The 13,791-nt window shown below is 33.5% G+C and overlaps 1 protein-coding gene across 1 annotated transcript in view; it reads right to left on the minus strand.

Moving 5' to 3' along the window:
• Window positions 1-13,791, minus strand: part of MCU (mitochondrial calcium uniporter) — a gene marked incomplete at both ends in the record, with an annotated part of 128,119 nt that overhangs the window by 8,277 nt on the left and 106,051 nt on the right. Inside the window, 4 exons of the mRNA XM_084245275.1 lie at window positions 1,512-1,715; window positions 2,519-2,679; window positions 6,728-6,832; window positions 7,954-8,124. Of these exons, the coding sequence (XP_084101401.1) occupies window positions 1,512-1,715; window positions 2,519-2,679; window positions 6,728-6,832; window positions 7,954-8,124 (641 nt within the window). The remainder of the gene's footprint in view (window positions 1-1,511; window positions 1,716-2,518; window positions 2,680-6,727; window positions 6,833-7,953; window positions 8,125-13,791) is intronic.

A 13,791-nucleotide genomic window follows, 5' to 3' on the forward strand; every position in this document is an offset into this window, starting at 1 on the left:
TCCCACACAAGGTCTTGACCACTGACAAAACTATAACAGAAGCAAAAATGCCTAATTTTATCAGGAAAAAGATAAAACTTGCATGCAAACCATAGATCTGAGGCATACAGCAGGGGAGGAGAAGAGAGAGAGGCCAAAACAGGGGAGGGAAGAGCACAAGGGACTATGGTGATGGTTCACAGGTGCTGTGGCGGTAGGAGAGTTACAGAACTACACCTGAGTGGAGAAATCAAATATTGTACAAAAATGAACAATGTGAGAAAATAAAAACACGAATTAATAAAAAATGCCAATGTTCAATAATAGTCATATTAAAAACATAAAATAAGTAACTCAGTTTTCTTATATTACTCAAGAAAAATAGCATAGGAGCCGCCCTGGTGGCCTAGTGGCTCAGTCTCAGAGATATCACCATGAAGGTCCGAGTTTAATTCCCAGCTAGGGAGCTAACTCACATGGTACAGCAGACCTCTCCTGCCTCATCTGCTGCTCCCCTCAGCAGTGTATTTCAGTAAATCTGCCTGCTCTGCTCCCCACTCTGTCTCTGGTGAATCCTCTCAACCCCCGCACCTCTGGTCTACACCCCAGTTTTTCTATGCAAATATAAATAAAATCTTTAAAAAAAAGAAAGCAAAAAAAAAAAACTTCCCTCAAAAACAGTAATAAAAAAAGAAAAACAGAATAATGTCTCATACTTCTTAGCTATCTCAGTGGTTTTTTTATTCAAGGGCATATTTGGCTGGATCGGCAATGGTACAGCACATATGTGGTAATAAATCCCTCATACTTTATAACCCGACACCATCGATTTCCAAGCTACTAAAAAAATAGTACTGGCAAGATAAATTAGTTATACATACTGATATTTAATAAATGAGCCTAGGCCGATAAAGAATGGGCCAAGAGTATAAAACGATTATGTATCTAATTGTCAACTCTCTTCCATGAAGTGAAAGCAATAACAACAAAAACATCTATACTCTTAACATACTTTGGAAGTAGCCCAGAGTTTAATTTAACTATTTGATGAGTTATTATCAATTTTCCCTTCTAAGAATTCAATAAAAATGGAAAGCTTGGAACTACCCCCAATCAACTATTAAATTAATTACATAGTAGATAAAAAGCCAAGTCAACTTAGCTGAACAAGTTACTCTACAGCTGACTACTCTTTTTCTTTGCCCTCTTGGGCTATTCTCCTTTACCCTCTTATACTATAATGTACTTTAATACATTTTTATTATTTTAATGATTCTTACAGTTCTCAATAACCTTTGAGCTCTATGAAGGTATAAGTTATATCTTTATCTCTTATCTTTAGCACCTAGATAGTACTTGCTAAATAACTGGCATGCAAATACACATGTATATAAACAAGTAAGTGTGTGTGTTAAAGGATAAATGAGCACTTAAAGGGAACGGACTTTAGAAAGAATATGAGAAAAGAGAATTTATTGACAACCAAAACTTCATTACTATGTCACAAAGAGGTACTAAAAGGGAATGCTTACCTGGCGTGTCATTACAAAATATGCATACATTGCCATAGCACTCCCATAAGTGATAAAATAGGTGACTGGCTCCATGATGTCCCAGGAATATTCCCACCAGGTAAGCCGGGCCAAAATGCCAAACTGTGTTGCCATGTAGGCAAGTCCACCCCATAGCACCAAAGTGGTCCTCTTCTCAGCTTTTCTGCTAATCTCAATTCGTACCTATGGAGCACACATGATCAAAATGTAAGGCATTTGACAGAGATCCAATTTCAAACTCATATTCAAACTGTTCTATGTTCACCAAGAAAAATAGGAAACAAGAAGATATAAATTAGTCTCAATTCTAGTAAACATAGCTTATCTTCTTAAATAGTACCTATTTTTCAAAGAATAAAATATTTTGTAGTACTAGTAGAATTTATTTCTTAAAATGGAAAAATCATCCTATTAAAAATAAGGAGATGTGTTTATTGCAAACCATTGAGAAAAGTGTAAAGAAGAAAAATCAGTAATAATCCTACTACTTTATTAGCATTTAGAATATATTCCTTTTGATTTTTTTGTTTATACATACACACAGCTATAATACAATTAAAAACTGGATCATAGTGGCATTAATATGCACTCTTTTTATAATTTACTTTCATGAAATACCATGAGTGGTTTTGTATAGCATATTAGACATACACAATCATTTTAACAGCTGCATAAAATTCCATATAATATTAATTCTTAAATTGGCTAAAATCATTATCCACCACACCTGAACCTTTATGATAAGCAATTATTCTATTCTTTGTTGTACAGGTGGGAAATCTGGTTAAAGCAGTACATTTAGACTCTAAAATTCTAAGTACATTTTCAAGGCTCCAATCTTTTTTTGCTTTGATTGTAATTTTTTAAGTTAAGTCCTCAAACTTAGTGGACTAGTTGATTAGTATACTCAATTACAAAAAATGTGGAGGAAAAATGCTATGACAAAAATAATGGTGAAGAGAAAAGCCTGAAATTTGAATATGCACCTTCTCCAGGGGCGCCAGTTGCTCTTTAAGATCCTCTAATCTCTCAATAAGTTCCCTTTCCTTGTTTAGTTGGTGCTGCTCAATGCACAGTGTGGTGTACAGTTGCTGCACCAGGGTCTTTACATCATTCAGTGTTGCTGCGTTTTCATGGCTTAAGAGGTCTGAAAGAAAAGGGTTACATTTTTTTAAATGCATGACTTAAATGAAGAGTTGCTATTTGTGGGTATATTAGACAATAAAAAAAAGAAAAAAAACAAGGCAGAGTCATCCACTTTAGGGACCCCACAGTCAGTGTTAAACTGGAAAGTAAATTCTTATTTGGGCAACTTGAAAATTTTGAAGCACATATAACTGGCAAGTACACATCTAAAGAAAACAAAAGATCAGATAAACCAAACTAAAGAACTAACCCTTGAAAGTTGACTGTGGAATGGGGCACAGAGGACAGGGGGAGACAGAAGGAGAGGGATGAGAACAAAGAAGGGAGTCAAAAGGTCTATGTGGTAGAATCTGGATTCTTTGGTGGTGGGCACACAATGGTAACAATGCCTGAAGTTAGGGAGCCCTACACTTAACATCAGCATTGTTCAATATATACATACACATAGTGTGAGCTATTATGTAATTTAAATTTTCTGGTAACTATATAAAAAATATAAAGAAAAAAATCTTGAAAACCTACATCCATCATCGTACTTTTGAAGTCAGAATGCTACAAATGAGGCTATAGTTAAGGTAAATATTAAGAAAAATAAAGCAATTAAGAAATAAGCAATTAAGAAATCTTCATTTGGAGCAACATATTAAAACTAGTAGCGAGATTTAGACCTCACCTGATTATCATGCTTATGATATTGCTAATCTATAATTTATCTGTGGTCTTACCATTTTAATCAGTGGTATTTTTTCCTTTACTAACATGAAGAAAAAATATGTATGTGCTTTCAAATTTGTAAATACAATATTTGTTTTTACAAGATTTGTGTTTGCTGTATTTTTGCCAGTGTTTTTTATCTGTTCATATTTCGCAGGTGAGGGAAAGCATCCAATATTTGTTTTTCACCTTATGACTTATGTCACTTAATATAATCACATCAAGGTCTATCCATTTTGTTCCAAAAGCCACAATTTCATCTTTTTTTAAATAGTTATGTAATATTCCATTGAGTATATTTTTTTTAATCATTTGTCTATTGCTAGGCACATAGGTTGGTTCCATGGCTTAGCAATTATGGACGATGCTATATCAACTCTCCTCTAATACAATTTGTTGCCCTACTTTGAATTTTTTTATTCATTGAATTTCTGTGATAACAGCACTAAAGGACATCCTTGAAGAATATTTGATACACATGACTAATTCTGACTATGGTTTACTTTCATTTAGAAAAAGGCTGACCTTACTCTGTGTTGAACAAAATATCACATTTAAGGCTAAAGAGATTCTAAAACAAAAGTTTTATTTCTGGTGCTTTCTTTAAAAAATTCTTTGACAGGGCCTCCCTGGTGGCTCAAGGGGTTAAGATGCGACCTATGAAGCAATTCGCAGCCACTGCAGCACGAGTTCAATACCTGGGCCAGGAAGCAACCCACATGGCACAGCAGACTTCTCCTGACTCACCTGCTGCACCCCTCAGCAGTGTACTTTGGTCAATCTGCCTGTTCTGTTGCACTCTGTCTCTGGTGGATCCTCCCACAACCCAAGCCTCTGGCCTAAAAAAAAATTCTTTGACAGCTGATTTCAACTTATTTTTTTATTAAATCCTCAAAACATAATTTTTAAATTTCTGTAAACACATGCTACTCACAGAAGAGGATATTAAATAAAATAATTTAAACTTTTATTGTTTCATTCATTCTCATAACTTCATGCCCTACAGAGCATGATACTGAGGCCCAACACAAATAAATAAACGTTGGTATGGGGGAACCTATATGGGGACGATGATTATTAGGATAATGGTATTTTTATTTATACTATTGTATTTGCAAATATGAAAGCACATACATTTTTTCTTAATGTTAGTAAAGGAAAAAATACCACTGATTAAAATGGTAAGACCACAGATGAATTATAGATTAGCATTTTTATAAGCGTGATAATCAGGTGAGTTCTAAATCTCGCTACTAGTTTTTAACATGTTGCTCCAAATGAAGCATTTATGTTGCTTATTTCTTAATTGCATTATTTTTCTTAATGTTTACCTTACCTATAGCCTCATTTGTAGCATTCTGACTTCCAAAAATATGATGATGGGTGTTGGTTTCAAAATTTTTTTCTTTATAACTTTTATTTCTTTATTTTATTTTATTTTACTTTTTTATTTTTTAAACAATATTTGCTTCTCCCTACCCCATCAGGTTGAGTCCCTATAGAATTTCCTTCCCCAAGGCACCTGTGCACCATCACCACAGTTCCCTGCGCTCTTTATAACTTTTAAAATAGTTACTAGAAATTTTAAATTACATAAGTAGCTTGCACTATGTATGTGTATATATTGAACAGTGCTGATGTTAAATGTGGGACTCCCCACTTCAGGTACTGGTGCCATTGTGTGCCTACCACCAAAGAAAAAATTCTGATTACCAGAGGGAATGGGGGGCAGGGATGGGAGAAGGGAATAGGGAATATTGGCATGAGTGGTTGGTGGGGTTGAGTGGACCATATGCACATATGGAAGAATAACAATGTAATCCCAAAATTCAAATAATAAAGTAAATAAATTTTAAAAAAAGAATGTGGGAGTTAAGAAGAAAACAAGTTAGCATAGCTAATACATAGCTAACAATCCCTGGTGTACATTGTTGAATTATTCCAACTTAATAAAATCTGAATCAGCAGATTCTCACTAACTTAAGGATAGTTTTTCCATTCTTACTCTATTTACTAGATTTTAACCTCCTTTTTCAAAGCCAGTTCTGTCTTAACTAGCTTGAAGACAGAAGAGAATCAATGTTCCCATGTTAACTCATTATAGAAGACCCTCTGAGTAGAATGACCCTCTGAGTCAATGGGGTAAATGAACAGAGGTCTTCCCTTAGAGCATCTGCAAAGGAATGAGAATTCAGATATTAATCACTTCTTCTTGGCTGGGAGATTAGGATCATTCAAAACTTCATGAAGGAGTTGATGTTGATTCTGATGTAAGGAAATAGGAGGTTAAAAAGCAAGGAGTGAGGTTACTTAGGTGGAGAAAAGGTGAGCAAACAGACACGGCAGAGAATGGGGCATAGTTCAGGACACAACAAAGGAATACAGGGTAAAAAGCAGGTAACTTGTCAAAGGGAAAGACAAAACTTTAAAAGGTAGATGTCGATCAGATTTTGGAAGCCTTCAATACTTGGGCTTTCACTCAAAACATTTCTACATTAAATACAATTGTCAAAGAAAAGAGAGGATGTCTGAGGAGCTGGTGGAGGGGGCAGTAATAAACGAAGGAGCCTTAACAATAGCATTGACAGAGATAATCATGGGTAAAGAGAGAAAAGTGACCAAAAAAGACAATTCAAATGGTATTTTAGGGGGATAGTTAGCAACAGTACTGTGCAGATCCTGGGGTGAAAAGAAACATCAGTAATACTATTTAAAATTTTGATATTTTGTTCATTGTGGATTTTTGGTATTTACTTTGGCTTTAAAAAATAGTGCATAAAACATTACTTAACTTTTGATTAATGAGTTTTTGGGTACACTCTAAAATCTGCACCCTAGACAAGTACCTCACTTTTTTTTTTCCAAAAGCATATCATGTCAGAAGTTCCTATGGACTATTATTACACAACTGACTTTCAGTCTGCTGGCCTTGAGACACCAAAAGGGGGAAAAGTATAAATTCCCATTGCAAATATTTAAAATTACAGGGAATTCTAAAGTTTGTATAAAGGTTCCCCTACAATTCAAGTAATTTGACTTTTAGCCTGTATATAGGGAAGGAACTTAAGTTATGGAGAACATTCATTTATGTGAAACCCAACAACAATATCATGTAATAAAGCATTCTGGTATTTAGGTAGAATCTAAGTTCTGGTTCAATACACTAATGAAGTGCCAGGTATTCAATCCACTCTTCAATTGAAATGAGTTGATCTGTATGTAAACCTTTCAGAGTTCTTTGAATATTATTTGTTTCTCAAGGTTATCCAGGGGAATATTTAGTTCTTTTTAATGCTCTTCGTACATTTTTCTGATCACATCAAGCTTTCTTTTACCTCTCTTTGGTGGTCGTACGTGATATGTTAAGTCATTAATGACGAGCTTAAAGTCATCAAGGAGGAGAAGGTCTATCCCTGTTGAGGCAGCAACTCGAACTCCATCTGTGAAAAATTTTAATGTGAAAATTGAAACTTGCATATGCCCATAATTATTCAAGAATGGTCACAAAAAAAGCAATCTTCAAAACAGATTTAAAAAATTATATCTGCTAAATTTCAGTTAACTTTTAGCCTCATCCCCAAGTCTATGTTAAACAAAGCTTATATTATCCGAGACACCTTGTTTTCATAGCCTTCAATTTGTGATTTAAGAATATGTATTTTCTGGCAAAACTTTATGAACAAATGAAATAATTACATAGCTTGCAGGTGTCAGTTGGAAATCTAGGGTCACTGGGAGAGTTGCATGGGTTTTATATTTGTCTAAAAAGGAAGTTGTGTGAGTGGGGAAAAAAACCCAATGTTTTCTAATACGGTACTTTTCCTTATAGCCACAAATCAGTTGCCAATAATTCAGTAGGGTAGGGTTAGCAAAGTACACCAAGCCTGTCTATTAATTATATTACTAGATGAGTTGAGGTTAAGTATATTTGAAATACTTAAAGCATAGAAAAATGATAAATTTACAGATGTTAAATCTAAATGAAGGGTAAATGGATACTTACTATACTAATCTATGTTTCTTAACATTTTTCAAGGTAAAAATGGGAGAAATATAAAGCACTTAAATGAAATGGATGTCAAATCAAATAGGGATTTCTTAGTGACTTACTTTATATATATATTTTTAATATATTCTTTTCAAATCACATACGTCTTTAGTTTGGTAAACTTTTATGTAAAAGACTTAAGAAGATCTTAAAAGAAGTCCTAATACTTAATATCTCTAGAGATAAAGGTTCAATTAATGAAAAAAAAAATTCTATGCCTAAGGTAATGATAAAAGATCTGAATAATGAAACATGTGATTGAGTGTTCATTTTTGCCCACAGCATTATATGTGAGGTGTTTTTGAATGAGATTCTTTGTGTATGTACATTTGCTAAAATTGAACAATTATATTCTGAGAACCACTGGAAGAGAAATCACTTTCTCTCCTGACATTTGTGTAGCCAAAAAAAGTATTTTCTAAAGTTAAGCATATGGGCTTCTTCTGAAACAACATGTGTATAAGTGGATTGGGGGAAAGCAGAGAGGGGAATAAATAATAAGGTTAACTGTACCTGGTGAATAGATAGCAACTCTGTCAATTCCCCGATCCTCTTCTTGCAGTTGTCGTAAAAACACACCAACAGAGTCTGAGATAGGTTTGAGTGTGAATTGGCAGCGTTCACGCCGAGATGGTAGCCTCACAGATATCACAGGTAAACCATTCTGGTAGACCACTGTCACATCTGAATGAAAAAGATCCAATCATATAATTAAATTTCATTGCAAGTTAAAGCCACATTATCACTATTTTTATAGTAATGGTGTCTATTGTTGTTGTTATTAAAATATTTTCAAAGAAAGTTTAGGTTATTAAGGGAAATATAATAAGTTATACAGCTGAAAGGATTTTATACAATGGTATGACATACAATTCCTTATCATTTTCCTCAATAGTCTTGATTTACAGAGCTTTAATCAAAAAAACATGTCAAAATAACTTTCAAAGAAATTTTCAAATAAATATTTTTTTTAAATAAATTTTGAAGTAGTTTTTTTTTTTAAGCAAGCAAACAAACATCTAATCATAAGTTATACTGAAGAAGGAAAACAGATTTTGGAGTCAAATCTGGAGTGAAATTTTGACTCTAAAACTTTGGGCATTTTATAAAACTTCTCTGAGTCTCACTTTGTCCACATATAATATGGGCTTAATCCCTAACTAGTAAGAGTTGCTGTGAGGAATAAATAAACCATTTAAATACTTAGCACATTGCTTGATATGTAAGCAATGTTTCTTTAATAGCTTTTAAAAAAAGAATCAACAAGTATATTCCATGAATTTTCTAAAGATTCACATGTCTCAAAATTGAAGAGGAAATATATGTAGATTAATGTACTAGAGATTCTCAAGTAATCAAATTTTCCATAGTTGCAGTAATTTACTTATTATCTCTTTGCCTAATGCAACAATTTATAAGACCTATAATGCATAAAGAACTTCACACTAAATTCTTTTATGACTTAAATTTAAGAAGTAACTATTTTAAATGGACATCTGATGAATTTTAGCACAATAATCAAGATGAATAACATTTTCATTACCCCCAAAATTCCATCAGACCTCATCCCAACTCCATTGAACCTCATCCCTCATCCCACTGAACCACTGATTTGACTGTGGTTATAATATAACCACAGATTATATTTTTTTCCTAGAATTTATATAACTGAAATAATATAGCAATACTCTTCTGTGTTGGTTTCTTTCTCTCCGCAAAATGATTTTTAGATTCATCCACATTGTTGTATTTATTAGTTCATTCTTTTTTATTGCTACGTAGTATTTCCCTGTATGAATATACCATAATTCAGCTGATGATTGTTACTTAGATTTTTTTGAGTCTTTGGCTATTATGAATAAAGGTTTTATCATTATTCATTTACAAGTCTTTGTATGGACATATGCCTTTTGATATACCTTTCCTCCTTTTATTTTTAACCTATCCATGTTTTTATATTTAAAGTGGGCTTCTTATAAACAGCATATAATTGGTTTCATTATTTTCTCCAATGTGTCAATCTGTACCTTTTAATTCAAATATGTACTCTATTGTTTGCTTTTAATACATTTTAAAAGTACTTATGTGTAAATCTACCATTTTGTAACTTACTTTCCCAACCTAACTGTTCTTTCTTCTACTTTTTCCCTCTATTTTGGCCATCTTTTAGATTAACAGAATATCTTTTATGATTACATTTAATCTCTACATTATTTTAAATCTCTTATTAATTATCATTCCTTTCATTTATAGGGGTTATTCTATAGGAGGTTTGTCTAATCTTCATTGTAAAGGGCTAGATATTAAATAGTTTAGTCTTTGTGGGGCATAAGATAGCTATTGCAAACATAGATCCTGCACTGTGGTGCAAAACAACCATAGGTCATACATGAAAAAGTAGTCAGTGTTGTACTCCAACCATACTGTTTGTTATTACAGTAAGTAGCAGGCTGGTTGGGTCTGCTGAACCCTGCTTTTACAATATGTATCTTTAATTTATTGCAGTTAACCTTAATATCGTATCACTTTAGGTATAGTGAAGAGAAAATAATAGTACAATCCCTTTCCCTCTGTGTTGTGCTATCATTCTCATACATTTTATATCTATGTGTTATAAACCACACAATACATTTATTCTTGTTATTGATTAGACAACAGATTAGAATTTAAAGAAATTTTAAAATGAGAAAAATATTTTACACTTACACACACATTTACCCTCTAGTGTTCCTCATTCCTTTAGAATAAATCTGAATTTTCATTTGGTGTCATTTTCCAATTGCTTCAAGAGTTTCCTTTAAACATTTATTATTATACAAATGTACTGACTTTAACAGTAGTCATCCTTTGCTAAGTCTGAGAAAGTCTTTATTTCACCTTCATTTTTGAAAGACTTTTGTTTTGTAAAAAATTTGAGGTTGACAAATTTCACCTCTTTCAGCATTCTAAAAAACTTATGTCTTCTGATTTGTATATAATATGCTAAGTTTGTATATATGATAAGTATACACCACACATTTACTACACACACACACACACACACACACACACACCCAGCTGTATACCTAGCAAAGTTTCTTACCTTTTTTTACCTAGAAGTTTCTTATTTTTGTTTCTTTGTGTATAACATCTCTTTTTCCCTCTGGCTGCTTTTAATATTTTTTATTTACATTCGTTTTAAACAACTTCATTATAAAGTTCTTTTTATAGTCTTCTTTTTAACTCCACCTATGCCACTATTCATTTCAAACAGCAAATTTTTCTTCTTCAAGGGTCATTCTTATCGTCGCATGTATCAGAATTTCTTTCTCTTGTAAGGCTATACGTATAGAACACATTTTGTTTATCCTTTCATCAATTGATGAACAATGGGTTGACTTCAACTTTTGGCTACTGCAAATAATGTTGCTATGACCATTGGTGTACAGATATCTGAATCCCTGCTTTTAATTCTTTTGGTTTTATATTTAAAAGTAGATTTGCTGAACCATCCTTGCCAATACTTTTTTCCCACTTCTTTAATAGTAGTCATCCTAATGGGTAAGAAGTGGTATCTTGTGGTTTTGACAAATACTATGGAGTATCCTTTTATGTATTTACTGGCCTTTTATTTATCTTTGTTGGAGAAATGCCTATTAAAGTCACCTATCCATTTTTGTTTTATATATATATATATATATATATATATAAAAATATATATACATATATCCTCCACCAAACTACCCATGTCCATACCCTATTTGCCTCCCTCCACCATTCCCTTCACTCTTTCCCCTAAATATTATCTTCTTTTTTCTGAGACCATCCAAAATCTTTCTTTTTTTTTAAGATTTATTTATTTATGCATACAAGAGCTGGGGTGTAGGCCAGAGGTGCAGGGGCATGAGAGGCTTCACCAGAGACAGTGGGAGAAGAACAGGCAAATTGACTGAAATACACTGCTGAGGGGAGTAGCAGGCGAGACAGAAGAGGTCTGCTGTGCCATGTGGGTTTGTTTCCTGACTGGGGATTGAACTCGTACTGCAGTGGCTATGGATAGCTTCATAGTGCTGAGACTTAACCCTCTATGCCACCAGGGAGGCCCCGTGTTTCACTTTTTGACTGCTTTCACTCAACATAATCACCTCAAGATCTATCCATTTTGGCCCAAGTGCCACCATTTAATCTTTCTTCACAACTGTATAATATTCCAATGACCGCATACTTCAGTTTATCCATTCATGTGTTGCAGGGCATTTGGGTTTAAGTGCTACTACGTGCATAGGTGTAGATAGATCTTTTTATATTAGATTTTTCATGTTATTTGGATAAATAATAGCAAGATTGTTGGGTCAAAGAGAATTTGCATTTTTATTTTCTTGAGGTATCACTATACCTTTTTACACAGGGGTTATACCAGCTTGCCTAACAATCTTTGATTGGAGATTAGGTATGAATTTTACATTGTCAAGTGCTGGTTCTTATATAGTAAAGATACCTGCATATTAGTTTGAATCTTTCAAATCTTCAAAAATGATTTTTATACCAAGTCTAGAAAATTCTTCACCTAGGATCAGCTTGGGTGTACTTCTAAAGCATGGTTTTTGAAGAAGTTTCTACTAACTATTCATATTTAGTAATCTTTCTCCTCTATGGATGGAGGAAAGTCAAATGATCTGGTCTTGTTTGATACTGAGATTTAAGATACCGCTATTTATTTTACAGCTCCTGGCAATTGCTATATTCTTTGAAGATGTCTTAGCCTGGTCTTAAGGTTTAGAATTAAATTCTCAGACTGTGAGCTGAGTTATAAGGTTTAACTCATTTATTTCTCTTCCCTCAAAAATCACAGTACTGTCCTGTCCAATGTCTAAGAACAGTAGTTTCATGTATTATGGCTGGCATTCTAGTTGGTGACAAGGCACTAATTCCCATACCAATTAATCCTTCATGGATATACAATATAAATTTTTACATAAAAAAGAAGCAAAGTCAGAAATCTCTATTTACTTATTCCTTCCAAAAAGGTAGTCTATGTTTCCTAAGGAGAGGCCAAAAATTATAATATGAACTTAATACATACAATGCATTACCCATTTGAAATAGCTGATATTTGAAAATTATCATTTTTCCTTATTTCTAAAAAAATCCTTAGCAAACCTATGTTTCCTTAAAGTCAGAGGCATTAACATGAATGTTCCTATTTTTTCTATACACACTAATGTCAACGGGCAATAAAATTAGGTGATTAAGTTGTTTGTGGTAGACCCCTACACTACCCTTTTCTAACTTTGAAAAATTATTCAAGCACAGCTTTCAAGAAGTAGGGAAAACCGAATTTAAATAAAAGATAGGAGTTTGCGAATCCTAAATATAAAAATTATGGAAGATTTCACTAAATCCTCACAAGTAAGTACTTGGGGGTTGGTTTCAAAATACGACAAAGTCAAAAGAAAATCAAGATCTTTCTTACCCATTTAACTTTTCCTTTACACATCATGAAGCCTTTCAAAGGAATGAAATATGAAAGCTTTTAGAAACTCTGCATGGAATAGCACACTTCAGAACTGGCAAACCTTTATTATAATATTGCTATTGAAATAAATTCCCAGTTCTCCATCTTTCCCATACACTAGATTGTAATGTAAATGTTAGATTTATTGGTTTGCAAGCAAAGAAGACCCATTACCAAAATTCTTCAACTTTAACATTATATAAAATTTCTACTGGTTGCACTAAAGTCACAATGGGCATTTATAAGCTAATGACAGTTGTCAGCTACTATTCTCTAGAGATAAATATAATTTTTAAGTGTAAATTGCATCAAGAAGCTCTTTGGATGGTTTTTAACATCTTTTGCTTTGAGCAGGCTCTCAATAAAATAATCTATATTCTGCAGCATTGTGTTGAAAGAAACTTAAGAAATTATGGGAGATCCAATATGAATACTGAGAGACAAAACACAACAGATTTAAGTGTTAAAACAAAACATAGGGACTTTTCCAGACCAAGAAGAGAAATGCAAGTACAATAGATAACTGGGGGTGAGGAAGGAAAATTTTTTAAAAGTCTTTGAGGCATCAAGTAGGCAAAAAATAATAAAGTACAAATCTTTTATTTAGCGAATTCTTAAAAAATTGCTTATAAAAATTCATAGTAGTTGGCGCAGTGGGTTGAGCACAGTGCTTTGAGTACAGCGCTGTGAAGCTGTCCGCAGCCTCTGCAGCGCGGGTTCAATTCCCGGCTGGCCAGGGAGGTTCCCACATTGGCGTGTCAGACCTCTCCTGGCTCGCCCGCTGCTCCCCTCAGCAGTGCTTTTAGTCTGCCTGCCTGTTTTGCTTCCCACTCTGTCTCTGGTGAATCCTCTCACCC

This window comes from Talpa europaea (genome assembly GCF_964194135.1).
Source record: "Talpa europaea genome assembly, chromosome: 10".
Taxonomy (NCBI): Eukaryota; Metazoa; Chordata; class Mammalia; order Eulipotyphla; family Talpidae; genus Talpa; species Talpa europaea.